At 35.2% G+C, this 19352-nt stretch overlaps 3 protein-coding genes across 3 annotated transcripts; 1 reads left to right on the forward strand and 2 right to left on the reverse strand.

Annotated features, from left to right (window-relative positions):
• The first annotated feature begins 507 nt into the window (after positions 1-507).
• On the forward strand, positions 508-2054 carry BDZ99DRAFT_469806 (putative GNAT family acetyltransferase). The gene is made up of 4 exons (XM_033721590.1): positions 508-561; positions 644-835; positions 929-1204; positions 1462-2054. The coding sequence occupies exons 2-4, from the start codon at positions 737-739 to the stop codon at positions 1825-1827; spliced, it is 741 nt and encodes a 246-aa protein (XP_033568255.1). The 5' UTR covers positions 508-561; positions 644-736; the 3' UTR covers positions 1828-2054.
• Positions 2055-3628: 1574 nt separating this feature from the next.
• Positions 3629-4389, reverse strand: BDZ99DRAFT_504730 (uncharacterized protein; the record flags this gene model as incomplete). The annotated part of the gene is made up of 3 exons (XM_033724063.1): positions 3629-4017; positions 4076-4201; positions 4368-4389. The coding sequence occupies 3 exons, from the start codon at positions 4387-4389 to the stop codon at positions 3629-3631; spliced, it is 537 nt and encodes a 178-aa protein (XP_033568256.1).
• Positions 4390-5128: 739 nt separating this feature from the next.
• Positions 5129-5335, reverse strand: BDZ99DRAFT_403719 (uncharacterized protein; the record flags this gene model as incomplete). Its single annotated transcript, XM_033716358.1, has 1 exon — positions 5129-5335. A coding segment is annotated over one exon (207 nt), but the record flags the coding sequence as incomplete, so codon positions are not given.
• Positions 5336-19352: the final 14017 nt, after the last annotated feature.

The following is a 19352-nucleotide window of genomic DNA, read 5'->3' on the forward strand; positions in this document are numbered from 1 at the left end:
TGATTTGAGTTCTTTCTGCACGCTGACCTCACCTTAGCTAAGTAACCTCTTGCCTCGGGGAACGAAACCCTGTCGCGCCGGAGATACTTATACCGATCAACGTTTAAACTGCTGCCGCTGTGGTCTACAACATATCGCCAATGCTCAGGAATTGGGCTATTGGTTGGAGGTTTTTGGCGTGCTGCATATTTCGGGTACTTCGTATTCTACTCTTGCTCATGTTCGGGAATCAAAGGTTTCCAAAACATGCGCCTGATAGAGTCCAACTCCTGTTGGTGGCTCGCAGTCTCGTGAAATGGCACAAGCGAGAGGTGATGGCAGAGTGAGGACTTGAGAGACAAGCATATCAGAGGGAGTCGGGAGTCTTCTCCTGCCCGGGGGATTTTTCTAGTTGAAGACTCGATTCTGAAATATACGCCGACCGTTCTTCAATCTACAATTCCGACCTCCGTCTTTTCTACAATCGCATCAAACAATTGGACGTTGGGTCGTGACTCAATTGTGTCCCCGTGTGTTTGTCGCGGCTCTCTTCTGCCGATGACCTCTAACCGCTACTTCTATGTGAGCTTTTTGTGGAGCCATACAGCCTCGTCTTACGAAGGAAGGATGACGAAAAGTTGGGCTGACTCACACCAATGACTAGAAGTACTATGACTTCCTTGACCGCAGACAACCGACGTCGACCAGTGAAGCGCATCTACTGCTCCACGGAATTGCGCTCTCTTGAGTGTCGAAAATGCCTTCCACGCAAGATGGCGGCGACAGCTACAACTTCTGCTTCCCAATTGACGCCTCTAAACTCTCCAACGACAGATTGAGCCTCGTGCCTTTTGACGTACGTGTCGTTTCCTAGCATATCCCCGACCAATTACTCTGAATCCGAAATGATGGAGTTTTTGAAGACCTCCCGGAATAACGTATGTACTAGTCAGACTACGCTCGTTTCTCGACTGTCTATGTCTCGGAGACCTGCAAGGCGGCGTCTCGGAACTTCGACTACCTGGCATATGGTCCTTTCGAGAACGTAGATGCTTTTGGAGAATGGTACGAGCCGAAAGTCCGCTCCGTTAAAAGCCAGATCTGGTTCGCCATCATTCTCAAGAAATGCGTTATTCGAGACAGGCAGATTGAGGATGGCACATTCGCCGGCACGGTCGCTTTGATGGATTGTAATCGAGACAGCGCTATAGCTGAGATCGCTCATGTGAGTGTGGCGTGTATCTTGATTCTTTTCCTCTACTTGACTGCGTCTCATTCATTTCACGTCATGGCCGTCCGAGGGACCGTCTGAGAACGCTATTGATTGCGCCAAATTCTCTCTTCTGGATCATTTCGTTTACTGCAGCCTCTCATGTTAATCCTCCTATGGCTGTTATTCTTTCATGCTTTCAACTGAGCCTAAGCATCCTCTCCGACTTCTGACGGTAACATATTTAAGAATGCTGACGCCTCCTCCACCAGGTGAACTATCTTCCCAAGTTCCAACGCACCTTTGTAGGCTCTAACGTCAACGGCTTGCTACTACACTACGCTCTCGACGCTCCACCGAACGGTCTCGGTCTCCGCAGAGTGCAGTGGCACGCCAACGGAAACAACAAGGCCTCCATCGTAGCTGCGCAGCGTATGGGTTTCCGTTTTGAAGGTATCATCCGCTGGCATCGCGTTCTACCAGCTGGAAAAGAAGGCAACGGGGCGGGCGAGGAAGATTTGCCGCCTGTCGTGGGAAAGAAGTTGGGTCCAGGCAGACATACCGCGTCACTAAGCATATGCTGGGATGATTGGAAGGATGGCGCTCGCGATAAGGTAGACGCGTTGATGAACCGGTAGATTGGGCGATAGGGCCCAGAAACCGCCCCAGACGCGCACCTATCGACATTCTTGGAAGCCCAATACTCGAACTCAACAGAACCAATTTTGATAGATCTGCTGAATGAAATCCCGCAAGCTGATAAAGTTTAGCCAATTAGCTTTGAACTAGGAATGAGGCGAGCAAAGAAGGCAACGAGGCATAGTAACCAACACAGGGCTGAACTCTAGCCTGACAGCCGGCCCAACGCGTCTATATCCCGTTCGTACTTCACAATCATCAAGCCCCACATTTTTCGAGTTGCCTCTACGCTTGAAATCCTTCTTATTAATAACCATCTCTTGCTCCTTTAAGCATGGCCGATCCTTTGTCCGCTGTAGCTGGTGTCGTCGGACTCGCAGACGTTGTTGCGAGGACTTATAGCCTGGTGTAGAGGTTTATCGGTTAGCAGCGTGGTTAGTAAACCGGCTAATTCTTAATTAGATTAACGGCCGGTTTATTAGTAGGGGGTTAGTAAACACACCCCCTTTTTGGTAAACCCACACCCCCCCTCCCCTGTTCTTTCACCGCCTTTTAATTGGCTTGGAGGGCTACTCCGTAGCTTCCGATTGGCTCGCTTAACTCGCTCACTAATTCCGAATGCTCTCTCCAAATGCGGCCATGTACAACACAAGCAATTACATTAGGAGGACCTTAAGTATCACCCCCCCTTTCTTTACGTATCACCCCCCTTTTCTCTAGGGCGAGCCTACTCGTAGCCCCCCTTTTCACTCGTCGCAGCCCCCTTTTTCACTCCGTGTAGCCCCCCCCAAATTAGGTCTAGCGCCGGCCCGTATGAATATTGTTCCGCGGTTGTATCCCGCTCTCCCCTCCCCTCTGGAAGATCGGCCTCTTTCCTATCTTTGCCTATTTCGCATCATGGACGACGACGACTTTATAGCAGATCTCGCTGGGCAGCTTCAGAAGCCATCTTCCTCTCTCGATCAACCCAGCAAATTCGGCGTGATTGGCAAGCCCGTGTCGAAAAACCACACGTTGGGCATAAAAAGGCTCTGTCGGTAATAGGACGAGTAAGTATATTCTTAGCTAGCAAAGTGAGTTTTCTATCACTAATAGGAGGTACTGCCTTTAGATTTGCGACTAAACTCGGGCTACCAAATGAACTTAGGGTTTTCCGGACACGACTAAGCCAAGAACACGTAATTGTCTTCCTACAGTGGCTTTCAAAGGCCTCTAGCGGCCACCTCAATAGCATTCCTACTACAATATACATCGAGAAATGTTGGATTCATATCAGAACCTTAGTAAAGAGGTTGGCCGGAGGAAGCTACACAGAGCAAGATTTGCGGTTCGTCCGCTAGGTAAGCACGACGTCCCCAGACCACGCTCTTCTTATAGTGACAAGGTATTAGGGTATGAAGGCTTTGAAATCTCGCGGACTCACAACCACCAAACGAAGAGCTGAGGGAGAGAACCACATGAAAATCGGATTCTATGTATATGACGCAGAATGATACCCTAATAAAGGAAAAGGTAGTTGTTTACAATACATGGTGCTCTTCGTGAAGGAAGAGAAGCCTTAAACTGTCCCATTATTCCGCCGCTTGGCGTCAGCTAGAACATTGGTGGGGGTGGTGGTGGAGGTATACCTCCCCCAGCGCCTGAGCTTGTACCTGCACTTTCTACGTCCTTTAATGCAGATTTCGCAGTAATGTCTGCTGTCCCAAGAATTGCCGAAACCCCAAAGGCGAAGGTCGTGGAAAAGCTAAAGACGAACCATTGCAACACTTGGATTGTGGTTCCAGATAATATCTTAATAGACTAAGTTTCCACGGAGGTGGTGAAGTACTGCAATGCTCCTGAGGTCTGTAATACTGCGCTGTTTCCTGCTAGAGCTAGTGCAGCAGAGAACCATATAGCAGCAACCGTTGCTTGTTTGTAGAAGCGGCGAAGAGACAAGAAGGGGTTCTTTCGATCTTTCAGATTGTGTTTCAGTAACACCAGGAATATTAGACCGACGAAAAACGAAACGCCAGCAGCTGCGAAAAGGCAGACGAAGATTTTCGATTGAAGAACCCCAGCGATGGAGACCATACGCTTAGACGAAGAATTATCCGTGGCACTTCCGTTGACATGGGACTGGAAGAATTGGTCGATTTCGCTCGATCCGGGAAAGCACGTCAGATTTTGGGATTCTCCAAGGCACATCCCTTAAAAGCACATTAGGTATGATCCAGAAGAATATCAGCCGTCAGGACCAAGCCTTACCGAAATAGCCAATCCGAACTTGGAGTGTTTCCGTGACTGCTGAATCCTTATTCGTAGGTTGTAACTTTAGAAGAAAGATGTTTGGAATGCCAGGAGAATTGGATACACAACCGGTAAGAGCGAGAACTGTAGAGTAGTCAGCATTTAAATAAGATAAACGGGCGTGATGCGTTGGAGGTACCATAGAACAGAAAGATTGGGCATGGCAACACGTAAATAAGAAGGCGTAGAGTAATATTTTCTAGAGAATATGAGCTCGGCTTCTCTTTAAAGCTCTATTGAAAGATCGCACCCAGCTTTTGAGAAAGACCCATCGTGGAATGATAGTTGATATTTTCGGAATCAATGAAACAGTGGGTATATTTCGAAGGACTGAACCAGTAATGGAAAACTCGTGGAAATGACCGGGATATGTTCAATTGAATCAGTATGGCAGTCGAAAAAGCTGATTCGAAGATAGAGCCAGTGGAGGAAGTTAAGAGCGTCGTCAGCGGAAAGAACGTAACACGTTTAATCGAGAACATTCTCATTGCCCCTGTTTCGACTTACGCCAAGGGTGGCTAGTTCCATTTGGTACAGGTATTCAAAGAAGTCCAACCATAAACCCAGTCGCGCTCAAACTATCGCGCGGTTTCAAGACTAAGCGCCCGTAGTATCTGAGCCGCAGCATGCGTACTAAGTTTCGCAAGCCGCACGCTCCGCTCGTCGAAAATTAAGTCACAGTTTTCCGGCGCTTGGAGTGGACGGTAGCATGGCAGACGCACTTGAGACTTGTTGGAGGGGATGGGGGGTGGAGAAATTACATGAATGCGACTGACAGGTTACAGTAATTAAATATGGCACTCTAGAATGTAGGCCTTTGGCGTTGACTCTTCTTAGATGATGTTTTGGTTTTGCTAAAGTATGACGCCATGGTTGTAATTCTCGCGTTGGTGACCTCGACCCTCGAGAAGAGAAAGCACGGCAGAGAGCTTTGCCAATTTCATTATCTATATATTAGGGCCATTTCGACTCGAAAAAGATGATCGCTTTAAAACCCGAATCAAGCGGTTGTTATAGACCCGTGAGCGGGGAAAAAACTGGCTTACGGACGACAGAAGACTTGAAATATCTTTGATACCTTTCAAGGTCAAAGGCGCCCTCTTCCAGTTCCTTGCTGCCGGGATCTCCAGCCCAACAGAACGTACGACAGCTATTAATGGTCGTTCCATCGACTAATTTAATGTCGCACGCAGACCAAGAATAAGCAGAGGTTTTATAGTCTTAAAGTCGTGAGAATTATAAGAGCTTATTAACCTTCTATACTTTCCCTAAAACCTTTCCTTTTTTATAAGGGATTAGTGTAGGATATATACCCTATATCTTTACTAAAAACCCTGTAATCGACCCCTTAAAAACCGTAGGAGTTTCTAGAAAACTAATAACAGTCTAGAGAATATCGGGGTCTATTAGAAAACTATAAAAGAAAAGGAAATAGGGTTGAAAATAAGGTTTAAGGGTTCCGTTTATATAGTATTCTATCGAAGGTTCTAAAGTACTTTTAGTTAATCCTACTAAATTTTGTTTATTTAATTCTACTATATAAAGTTTTTCCTTTTTAGTTATAGGCTGGAAAACTCTAGAAGATTTCGGTAGTAGTAAAAAAGGCGGCAGTATTATATAACTAGATGCAGGTTTTAGAGGCAGTATAGGCAGGAAAGGCGGTAGAAGCGGTAGATTATAAAGAAAACCAGATCCGGAAGCTATTATTATTAGTAGAGATACCGCAGTTATAAGTATATTAAGAATTTACTTATTATAGAAGTAGTTAACCGGGTTATTATTTATAGTACTTAACTAGGTTATACTAATTAGGTATAAAAAAGTAGTTAGTAAGAAGATATTATTATAATAGAGGGTAGTTATAGATAAACTAAAGTATAGAAGTTCCCTTTAAAAGTTTCTGCCGCGCTAAAAACGCTATAGCATACGCTAGATATTAGCCTATACTATAAACCGTTTAGCCCCTTTCTATACAGGCCTAGCGCTAACGAAAATCCGCTATATTAATACTAAAAAACCCTTTTATTACCTTTATACTCTACTTAATTTTTATTTACTACTATACTATATATAATAATACTATAAAGGCGTAAGCTCTTATACTTAAAGCTATAAATATTTTTTTTAACTAAATTACTACTATTACTAGTATATTAAAGCGCATAATTTAGGACGTTTAGAAAAGGGCTATAAATCGCGGCTAAAACCCCTAATAATCGCTTAAAGTTCTTAATATATATATATAAAATATACCTTACTCTAGCCGGCTAACTATATAAACTATAAAAAAGATTATAAAAATAGAAAAGTTAGTTACTAAAAGTAGAGCTAGAAGGGAATTAAATACTTACTAGCTTATAAAAAAGGTAGAAATCTTAGCTATAACTATATAGCGTATTCTTCGCCGCTATTTTAATATATAGAAAATAAAACCTATATAAAAACCTAGGCTATAAAAGTAGATAAAGTAGGAATAATTATAGTAGTATCTTAACTATTAATACTAGACTTTTAAAAACTAGAAAAAATTATTTAAAGCAATAAAACGGCTTTTATAGTTAGCTAGCACTATAAAAAATATTATATCTAGCGTTAGTTAAATAAACAGTTTTTATATATAATAATATAAAAATACTAGAAAAAATACTTAAAGTTTATATTCTAGAGCTGCTTTTTTTATAATTATAAGGGCCCTTACTATATTTAGTACCTAGAAATAAAGGCTAAACGCGCTATAGTAGATAAATATTTTACTAAGCTTAATAAAACTATTAAGCCTATTATATAGGTAGAATAAAAGCTAGAAAATTCTCTATTACGCTTTAAAGTAATATATAACTGCCTAGGTAGAAAGCTAAAGTAGTAGTTTATATAAAATACTAGAAAGCTTATAAAAGGCAGTAGAATAGGCGTTAATTAGTATTACTATAAAAAGAAAATTTTAGAAAAAAAGCTTATTCTATTTACCTAGCGCTGCGCGCACAATTAATAGGGTATAATTATATAGGAAGATTATACTCCTATATATATATATTATTATTAAGTAACTATTTATACTACTACTAAGGTTTAATAACTTTTCTAGGTTATAAATTCCCTAGATCTTAATATAATAGAGCCTGCCTAGCTTTACCTTAAGTATATAACTATAAAAAAGGGCGCGCTAAAGTTTAAAATATAAGAAAATAAGTAGTAGTAGCAGAGCTAGAAAAATATAGAGTAATAGCGCTACTAGGCCTAGATTTAACGGATTCTATAATATATCTAAGAAATAATTAGGCTTAAGGGCCGTAATAAGTATAGAAAGGGCGCTATTAACTTATAGATAAAATATATTATAAAATATTTTATATTATAATTTAAAAGTAAACTATACAGTTTAATAATATAATTTAGAAACGAAAATTAAACTATACTATAGAAAACCCTAATAGATTTTACTAGAAGCACTATTATAGGCAGGTTATTAACTATTATATATTTAATATATTATTTAGACTTAGTATATAACCGCGGCGTAGTATTATTATTATTAGAGGTTAGGGTTATATTAGCAATATTAGTATTCGTGGCCGTATATAGCAGCTAAAACGCCTGCTATACTATATTTCTATAGCCTATATTATTAAGGTATAGTAGTAGATTATATATATAAAATACTATAGGTATATAGGTGTAATATCCGATAATTAGGAGATAATAAAATATAGTATAATTTAATAGGATATAAATAAAAAGGCGAGTTGCTATATAAAAGTATTTATTTAATTTATTAACTATTATTATAGTAATCGTGTAGTAAGGTATAAAATAATTTACCTAAGTTTTTAAGTATATTCTATAGTATTATATTATAGTTTATAGAGATTATAGGTATAGTATTACTAAAGGGCAGTTATAAAAGTATTTAGCTATATACTACTAGAAGTTTATAGTTATAATATAAAAGGCTATAGCAGAGGCCGCAGTAGGTTTAGAAAATTAGGCGTAAAATAATAGGTAGGTAATTTTCCTGCTAGTAGTAGCATAGCCTATACTATATTTACCTATTTAGTATAATAGATTAAAGTATTTAGGAGCCCGTAAAAACAGCGCGCTATATTATTTTATTATATATAGTTTACAGAATATATAAACCTATTATAAAAAGGAATATAGGTAGAAAAATTTATAAAAGTAAGGATATTACTACTAAAGGTAATAGAGTATTATATAGCGGGTAAAAATATAGAAAAAGGGCGTGCAGTGCTAGAAATTTAGTAGTAAAGCGTTATTAGCCCGATTATTCCAGGTAAACGCGTATAACCCAGCCGCTAAGAAAAAAGAATAGAAAAATCCTATTTAGAAGGTATTAGAGGCCGTATTTATATAGGCAATAATTAATATTAAAAAAGCTAATAAGAAAGTAAGCAGTTAGATTTAGGCTAATAACAACCGATTTAAAGTTAACGTATAGTTAAACTACGCCGGATAGGCAAAGTATTTAAAGAAATTAAATAGTAAGTAGTTAGAGTTATTAATATATAAGCCTAAAAAGAAAAAAAAAGTATTAGCTAATTTATATTTTATAGTTAAGATAGTAATTTAAAAGGCGTAGTAAGTATCTAAAGCTAGTATAGTTAGATTAGCAGCTATAAATTATATTAATTAACGTAAAACTAGTAATAAAATAAATAAGAAGCTATTTAGTATATATTAGTTAGCTATTATTTATTATATTTAGAAAACCTATAGAATAAAGCTAATTTATAGTAAAAAAATAGAAAAGTTAAAAAATAAGGGTAATATTTAGAACTAGAGGCTAGTATTTAGGTTAATAGGTAAATAGGGGTTAGTATTAGCAAAGATTAAAATAATAGTAGAGCAGGATAAAAAGAAGAATAGTAATAATAGTAATATTAGTAATAATAGTAGTAATAGCAATAATAGTTATATAATTAATAAAAAGAAGTAAAAAAAGTTAAAGAAAGCCGTTTTAGTATTTATATTAGCGTTATTAGACCACTTATTTATAGATAACAAGTATACTAGCGTATTAATTAGCGGTATAGCCGTTTTAGGTATTAGCTAGTAATATAGTTAGGAAAGCGCGTTAATATATATACCTAAGATTATAGCTATTATTAATATATTCTATATATTAGTTTTATATTAGGCTATAAAAATGCGTAAAAAGCGCGCGGCGGATATATAATAGAAGGAGCATTTTAGCTAGAAAAACGCTAAGGAAATAGCGCCGGCGCATTTTAAATTTATATAAAAGATAGTAGACCAGTTTATAATATTAGTTTAATATAGCGGAATACTATATTCTATAGATTAGTTGCAGCGGTTAAAGGCGTATAGAATAAAGATCTAATATACTACTAATACTAAGGGCGTAATTAAGTAGATAGATAATATATTATTATATAGTAATATTTAATTTAGTATACCCTAGTTGCGTTTAATAGTCTATAGGTTAGTAGAAATAGCTATTACAGTATCGACCGCAACACCCTACCTACTAAAATTCTGCCGCAGATTGCTACAACTCCAGCAATCTGCACCGGCCTACTACTGTTGGCCGGCCTCCTGCCCTGCCTACTTTACTCCGCTCCCGTTTTACTTCCGCTTCCTATCCTGTCCCGCTCCAGCCACCTACCGGCTACCCCTTTTTCCTATTACCTAATCTAGTAAGAACCTCGCGTATACGTATACCACGCGCCGAAACGGTATAGAGGCCGTATACTACGCGCTTAGCCACGCCCTTATATCCGGTGGCCTGTCTCCCGTTTTCCTATTCCTTATACAACGTCTTAATTCTCTATATAGCATTATATATAGCACCTAATTAACGCTCCTCTTTAAGCCCTTAACCTCTTGCGTGTAGCGCTATTATAATATTATATTATATCTACTCTTACTACTATAAATACCCCTGCTAACCTAACTATAATACTTTTAGAGCTTGTTAGCTCTATAAAGGAACAGCAGGCTGCTATAATAGAAGTCCTGTCCGCCTAGAAATAGGAAATTGCTGCTCTGCAGGAGGAAGTAGCCGCAATTTAGTCTAAATCTACCCCTACTCTACTACTAGCGCCCGACTAACAATTTACAGGGCCTTCTATTTATAAATTAAATAATAGCTTAATACCTGCCAATAATATAAACTATATATAGACCCTAACTATTAAAGTTACTCCGCTAACTTTAACAGACTTCTTCCTAATAGCCGCTGCCCTGCTAATCCTAAAGACTAAACGTCTAATTAACCCTCTAATATTTAAAGGGAGTTAAAAGAAACTCCTAATCTTTATCCGACAACTATAGTATAAACTGGAAGGAAATGCTAATTAATACCTAACTAAATATACTCGCCTGCTATACGCTTACTTTTAATTAGAATCTAACCTATTAACGCTTATTAACCCCTTAATAGACTAAAATATCTATACTATTAATTAACTTATCTAATTCCTGCAGGCTATATACAGCAATCTAAACTAGAAACTTATATTCTTAAATTAACTCTATATACTAAAGTAAGGAAGGCGTGCCTTTATATTATACTTTACTAAATTCCGATAACTTACCGCTAATATAGATCTATATAAAGCTGGCCTAATAACTTAGCTCTAATACTCCCTCTCTAATAAACTCTGCTGTGCAATAGTTAGCGCTACTACCCCGGATAATCTAAATAACTATACTAACTTAATTGCAAAGTATAATAACAATCTATAATTCCTGCCCGGCTAACCCTTTTAATATTCCCCTCCGTTATAAAAGGACCTAAATATAATAGAAATTAATATATCTAAATATGCTCTAGCCGGCTTAGCTAAATAAGATAAATATTATTAAAAGGGCCTCTGCTTTAAATGCGGAAAGCATAGCTATATCTCCTGCAATTGCTCTGTCCCTTTACCCTAAGTCTAATTATCTAGCGTAAATAAGCCTTTAAGCCCCTAACCGCGTATATACGCGCAATTAACTAATTCTACCTAATTCTTATCTGCCCGCTATTTCTCTATATCTACTACTTTATTCTCTAGCTCTAATTAATCTAGAGGTAGCCGCTTATCCTGTATAAAGAAGTTATTAAAAGCCCCGTCCCAGGGCTAAGTTACCCCCCGGGACTATTCTAACCCCGGATTTCTGTAAACCTATTTAAAGAACCTAAACCTAACTCCTAGAAATAACAGATTCTTGTCCCTATTTCTATATAATAAGGCTCTACCTATATAGACGCTATAGCTCTAATTAATAGTAGAGCTATAGGCATAGGTTATATTTACAGGAATCTGGCGCGCGCATAGAACCTCCGCCTCGACCTGCTCCCTTACGTTTTACGCCCAACTAGATTTAATAGAAAAACGCTTAAAAAAGGACAGATTATACACTCTGCGCAAGTAACCCTCCGCCACCTAAACTATATAGAATAGATCTATCTCTATATACTAGAACTCGGCAAATATAAGCTGCTACTAGAACAGCCCTAGCTGTATAAGCACTATATTAGATTTAACTATAATAACTAATAACTATTGTTTTAATCGTCCTAATACTAGGCGCAATGCCTGCGCAACTTCCGAACCTCTGCAATAAGAACTTATATAGAACAGCTTCCTAAAGCGCCCCTTATTAAGCAGTGCCTAATACCTTTAACCTAATACTCTTGCTTACAGCAATTAAGCCTGTTTATATAATACTAACACGATTACTAGCTTCCTAAAATAGTACGCTAGATAAATATACCTAACCCTAAACTAAGCTAGAAACTAAACCTAAAACTAAATCTAATTCTAAATTTAAACCTAATACCCGGACGGATATCTGTATGCTAAACGCGGCGTTTATAACCCGATTAGCCTAATAACCTAATTATAAAATCTTCGCTATTACTGTTGCTAATATTAATAAGGCCTTAGCTCCGAAAACCTAAACTAACCTAGCTATAAAAGTTCTAGTATAATATTACTATTTGCTAAAAACCTTCTCCCAACAGGAAGCTAATAAGTTACCTAAACACCGAATATATAATTATAAGATTATGCTTAAAAACGGCAAACTGCACAGATTTAGCCTGTTATACGGAATATTATAAAACAAATTAAAGGTGCTAAGGAAGTACCTTAATAATAACCTCGCAAAAGGATTTATCCGTGCTAGTTTATTACCTGTTGCCTCTCTGGTTATCTTTATTAAGAAGCCCGGAGGAGGCCTATAATTCTGTGTTAACTACTGCGCGCTAAATACTATAACTATTAAAAACTAATACCTAATCCCCTTAATTTAGAAAACCCTGGTATAATTAAGTAAGGCGAAATACTATATAAAGCTTAATATTATCTCCGTATTTAATCGCTTACAAATCGCGAAAGAAAATAAATAGCTAACTGCTTTCCGGACGCGATACAGCCTGTTTAAATACCTAGTAATGCTATTTAGATTAGCTAATACTCCTAGCATATTCTAATACTATATAAATAATATACTCCGCCTATACCTAGACGTATTCTATACCGTATATATTAATAATATTCTAATATACAGCAAAAACTTTAAAAACCACTAGTATTATATAAAGCTAGTCCTAGAAGTAATAGAAGCCGCCGGCCTATAACTAGACGTCGATAAGTGCGAATTCTATTAGGATAAGGTTACCTACCTAGGGTACGTAATATTAACCGGCGGAATTAGTATAAACTAGAATAAGATTAAGAATATCTATAACTAGGAAGTCCCCTATAATATTAAGAACGTATAAGCCTTTATTAGATTTACAAACTTCTACTAATAATTTATCGACAATTTTTCTAGCCTGGCCGCTCCCCTAATTATACTTATAAAGAAGGACGTTCTGTTCCGGTTTAATAAGTCCTGCCGTGCGGCATTCGAATAACTTAAGACAGCGTTCACCACCGCCCTAATCCTCTATTATTTCGACCCTAAACTACTAATTATTATTAAGGCCGATTTATCTAACTATATAAATGCTGGAGTGCTCTTATAAATAGATAAATAAGGAATACTCTAACCTATAGCCTACTTCTTAAAATAATTAAGTCCTGCTAAATACAACTATAAGATCTATAATAAGGAACTCCTAGCAATTATCCGATGCTTTAAATAGTGGCGGCCTAAACTAGAAGGCGCAGTATTCCTAATTTAGGTTCTTAGCAACTATAAGAACCTGCAGTACTTTACAACTATAAAGCAGTTAAGCTACTAACAGGCTTATTAGTCTAAATACCTATTCTAATTTAACTTCTTAATTATCTACCGACCTGGTAAGTATAGTAAGAAGCCTAACGCCTTAACGCGTTATATATAAAATACGCCTGTGCAAGAAGAAGCTTAAGCAGCCCGAAATTAGATACTGCTCCGTTCTAACCTATTTACGCAGTTAAATCTAACAGAAACTAACTAAATAATTTAGGAGATTATTAAGGATAAATACCTAAATAATAAGTTTATTTAGGAAGTTCTGGAGATGTTATGCTCCGGAGTATACCGCTCTAAGAAAATTACCCTAAGCAAATATAAAGAGTAAAATAGCAAGCTCTACTTCCGTAACTAAATAGCAATTCCTAATAATAATAAACTAAAGATTAAACTGCTTTATTACGTGCATAATTCCCCTATTAGCGGCCACCCTAGATATAGAAAAACTCTAGAAATCCTCTAAAGAAAATACTACTAGCCGCATATATTTAAAATAATCCGCCGATTTATAGTATGCTGTTATACCTATTGCTATATAAAGGCTTTAAAAGAGAAGTATAATAGCTTTCTAAAACCCCTGCCTATCCTGCAGTATTACTGGCGAGATATTTCTATTAACTTTATTATTAAACTACCTAAATCTAAAGGCTGCACTAATATTATAGTTATAGTAAACCGCCTAAGCAAGTACTAATATATAATTCCCTATAGAATAATTATAGCTAAGGCTACAGCCGACCTATTCTACTAATATATTTAGGTATATTACGGATTGCCTAATATATATATATCTAATCGAGGATCGCAGTTTATCTCCGTATTTTAGAATAAACTCTGTAAGCAACTATATATTAAAGCCTAATTATTATCGGCCTTCCACCCGGAAACTAATAGCTAAATAGAGAAGGTTAATTTAATACTAGAATAAGTCCTCCGCGCCTATATAAACTATAAGCAAGATAACCAGGTTACCTAGCTGCCGTCCGCTTAGTTTAAGGTAAATAATACCTAATCTAAATTAATAATAGTAACACCGTTTGTTGCTATCTTAGGATAACACCTAAGAATAGGCTTTAAACTGCTATTAGGAACTCCGCGCCCTGCCTATTAAGCACTGTAAGCACTTAAGGCTAATTAGATAGTTAATAAAATATCGGATATTAAGCAGTTTATCCGCGAAGAGATAACTTAGGCCTAAGTAATATAAGAAGAATACACCAACTAAAAATATATAGGCGCACCAGCCTATAAAGTAGGTAATAAAGTCTAGTTAAATACACGGAATATTCGTATAAATTAACCTGCTAAGAAGCTTAATTAGAAGAATCTAGGGAAGTTCCCAATTATATAAATTGTCTTTCTATACGCCTATTAACTAGGCCTACCTAAATTTATAAAGATATATCCTATCTTCTATATTTTATTACTCTGTCCTGCCGCTCCGCAAGCTAACTACCTGCCTGGCTAGGAGTTGCCCCTACCTAAACCTATTTAAGTTAAAAAAGAGACTAAATAGTATATCGACTATATTAAAGGCATGCGCCTAAACCGGCGCCAAAAGCAATATAAGTACTTAGTCTAATAGACTAGATATAACAACCTGTTCTGGCAACCTGTTAATAACCTAAAAAATACTACTACTGCGGCTAATTATTATTACCGCCACCCTAAAGCTTATAATCCTGTATCCGATAAGCCCTATCCTGCTAGACCCTAAAACCTTAATTAAGATTTAATTTACAGCCCTACTTCTAATAAATAGCCGTATATATTATAAACAGCGCCTTCTACTCGCTAAGAAACTTAGGTTTAGAAGGGGGGTACTGTTATAGTATTAACCGCGACACCCTACCTACCGAAATTCTGCCGTAGATTACTATAACTCTAGTAATCTGCACCGGCCTACTACTATTAGCCGGCCTTCTGCCCTGCCTACCCTGCTCTACTCCTATTTTACTTCCGCTTCCTATCCTGTCCTGCTCTAGCCACCTACCGGCTGCCCCCTTTTCCTATTACCTAATCTAGTAAGAACCTCGCGTATACGCGTACTACGCGCCGAAACGGTATAGAGGCCGTACGCCACGCGCTCGGCCACGCCCTTATATCCGGTGGCCTGTCTCCCGTCTTCCTATTCCTTATATAACGTCTTAATTCTCCACGTAGTATTATATATAGCACCTAATCAACGCTCCTTTTTAAGCCCTTAACCTCTCGCGTGTAGCGCTATTATAATAATAGCCTAGGTTAAGTTACACCGGGATTTATTATTATTAGAAGAGGTTAATTAAGTTATATAAAAGCTATTAAATAGACAGAAACCTATTATATTACCAGCTATTAATTAGGCGCATTTAGTAAATAACCTAGCTAAGTAATAGTTAAAATAGAGTTTTATTAAAAACCTATAAAATTAAAAGTTAGGATTTAGAAGCGTATATAAAAAAAGGTAGTTAAGTAATTAGGTTAGCTAGGAGTAGAAGATTAGGAAAAGGTTTATTAATATTAAAGCTAGTAACCTAGTAGCTACTATAGTAGTAAAAGGTAAATAAAGGTTAGTATAGAAAAGGAAAAAGATTAAAAAGTATATATAAGCAATATAAGTATTCCGGCAGTATTTAGCAGCGTTAGTATATATAATAGGTAGGTTGCCAGCGCGTAGAATAGAGTTAATAATAGTGCAGTATTAAAATAGCCTAAATAGTAATAGTAGGGGGATTTTTATTAAAAATAGGTTAGTAGTATATATAATAGTATACTATAAAGGTATAGAAGTTAGTAGAAAGGCTAAAGTTATCTACTAATATTTACTACGCGCGGTGGGCAAATTAGTAGTATATTATTTATAGTTAGTATTACTATTTTAGCAGAGGTTAAAAAGTATATAGGGCGGTTAACTAGTAAAGATTAGTCTATTTATATAGGAGCCTAAGCCCGAAAAGAGTTAGATAATACTATAGAGAAAGCGGAGGCGGGTTTAAATTAATAATATAGCAAGCGTAGAAAATAAAAAGGATAAAAAAAAAAAGGATAAAGAAAAGAATAAAAAGTAAGGAAAAAAAGAATATAAAGTAATAGAAGAAACCGAAAACATTACTAAAAATAAAAAGGGAAAAAATATAGTTCTATTACCTAAGAAATAGAATTCTAACCGTTTAAAAATAGTATTATAAGAAGCGTTATTATAATAAATAGAGGTTAAATTAAATATTATAGTATAGAGATACAGTACTAAGGCTATATACCGTTAATATATTAATTCTAAAGCAGTTATAAAGGCGGTAGTGCAGGGCGATAAAAATAATTCGGATAATAAAAATAAAGTATTTAATATCTAGACCGGCTATAGATCTAGAATTAAAGGGGGAATATATAGTCGGTTAATTATAGAGTTAATATTTAGTACTAAGGTAAAAAGGGTATAGTTATAGAGGGTTAGTATAAAGTAGTATTAGTTTTTATAGTTTCTATATATAATATAGACTAAGCTAAAAAAAGAAACCTATATAGCAGCTAATAAAAAGAAGGCTATTAAGAAGAAATATTAAAAGTAGAAGATAATAAAATTAGTAGATATAGAGCAGCAGTTAAAAGTATTAGTAAGTAAAAAAGCTAAATTTTAGGGTATATAGAGACTAGTATTAAAGGCTATTATATACTATAAAAGCCCGGTAGTTGCTATTATAGGTATAGGTAAAGGTAAAAGCGTTTTATTTATATTACTAGTATTATATTTAACAGGCGTAATAGTAGTAGTTATACTATTAGTATTATTATAGAAGGATATAAAAAACCGTTATAATAAAGCCGGTATTAGTTATATTAAATAGAATAGTTAAAGTCTGTAAAAATAGGCGCAGGTTATATTAGTTATATTAGAGTCGGCGGTTAGAAAGGTATTTAGCAATTTTATTAACTAACAGCGGTTAATAGAACAGTTAAACCGAATTATAATTAATAAATACTATATAATTTTAGATTTAGTAGGCAGGTAGAGGAGCAGGATATTAGTATTAAGGAATTTAGTTATAATAAAAACGCAGTTAGTATATTTAACAGTAATAATTTAGCCCTAAAAAGAAAAGAAATTTATTTAATTAATAGGGTTACTAGCTAGAAAAAAATACTAGTAGTTTTAGAGGCTAATAACGCGGAAAAATATTATATACTGTATTTAACAATATAATATATAAAAGGAAAAAAACGTAATTATTAAGTTAGCAGAGAGTTTAAAGTAGAAGCACGCAGAGGGGCAGGTAATTATATATTATAATATAGTAAAAAAAACAGTTTAATTAGTAGAAGTTTTAGAGTATATTTATTTCTACTAAAATATAGGAAGTAGTAAAAAGAAAAGTAAGTTAGTAAAGCAGTTAATAAAAGGGTAATAGCAGGTGTTTATAGCTATAAATATATTAGGGTTAGGTATTAATATGCTAATAATTTAAGTAGTAGTATATATTAGAATAATTCGAAAAATACGGTATTACACGCAGGAGAGCGGAAGAGTAGGGCGTAATAGGCGGAAGAGTAAAGTAATAATTATATATAGATTTCGAATAGATAAAAAAGGTGTTATTTATAAGTAGAATTTTAGAAAAAACGTTAAAAAGGAAATATAGAAATTTATTATAGGTAGAAGTTATATAAAAAAAACAATTAACGGTATAATAAATAGGAACTAAAAGCGAGTAGAATATAAAAAGGGGGAATAGAAATACTAGTAATATTAAGGGTGTTTAGCCGTTAATAAAAAAAAGGTAGTTATAAAAGCTAAAGCAATAACTAATATAGTAGTTAATAATAGGAATATATATAAAATTGTTTCGATTAATTAAAATATATATACTAGTATAACAGTTATAATTAAAGATACTAATAAGCCTAATAATAATATATAGGGCGTTACTATAGCAGACAGCGTATTAAAAGTACTACTAGCAATACTCTAGATAGAAAAAAAGGCGGTTATAAAAAAAATAGAATTTAAGCAGTAGTTATTAGTTTAAAAAGTATAAGTAATTAGAAAGGTAAGTTTATAGTTAATAAAAGTATTAGAAATAGATAAATTAGTTAAATTAATAGAGCAGTAGAAAGTAGGTTACTAGTAATATTAGGTATAAAAGGAAAAAAGTAAGGGGTATAAAATTTAGTATTATAATAAGCCGGAAGCGGAGAATATTCGGGTAGTAATTAAAATATTTTAAAAAAAAATAAACCTAATAAAAAAGGTATAAAAAAAGGGGGTAAAAATATTATAGGCGCTATTTTTAGGGTATTAGAAGTATAGGTTACTATAAGGGGTTTATATAAGTTATAAAAAAAATATAGGGCGTAAAAAGTAGTAAAAGTAATAGAAGAAAAAGTATTAGTAGAAAAGTATATTAATAGCAGTAGTATACGCAGTATAGGTGTAGTATTCTAAAAAGTTTAGAAATTTTATTAAAAAAGAGATATAAAAAAAGGGGTGGAAAAAAGGCAGTAATAGTAATTAGAGGAGTATATTATAATAGTTTAGCAGGAAGGTTTAATAGGGCGAATTAAAGTTAAATTAAATATATTAGGGATTTATTAAATTTATAGAGCAGGTTAGGAAATAGAAAGTTTAGAAATTATTAAAGTTTAAAAAAAAGGGTAGGTAGGTGCCTATATAGGGTTCTAGAAAGGCGCAGTAGCAGGTATTTAAAGTAGAGCAGGAAAGTAAAGGTTAAGTATAAGTAAGGGTTTAAAAGGGTATATTTTTAAAAAAAGAAGGTAGGTAGGTGCCTATATAAAGTTCTAGAAAAGCCGCAGCAGTAAATATTTAAAGTAGGGTAAAAAAGTAAGGGTTAAGTATAGAGTTAGAGTTTAAAAGAAATTGTTTTTAAAAAGGGAGTAGATAGGTGCCTATATAGGATTCTAAAAAGGCTATAGCAGCAGGTATTTAAAGTAGAGTAAAAAAGTAAAGGTTAAGTATAAAGTTAGAGTTTAAAAGAGATTATTTTTAAAAAGGGGGTAAATAGGTGCCTATATAGGATTCTAGAAAGGC

Source organism: Mytilinidion resinicola (genome assembly GCF_010093595.1).
Source record: "Mytilinidion resinicola strain CBS 304.34 unplaced genomic scaffold BDZ99scaffold_42, whole genome shotgun sequence".
Taxonomy (NCBI): Eukaryota; Fungi; Ascomycota; class Dothideomycetes; order Mytilinidiales; family Mytilinidiaceae; genus Mytilinidion; species Mytilinidion resinicola.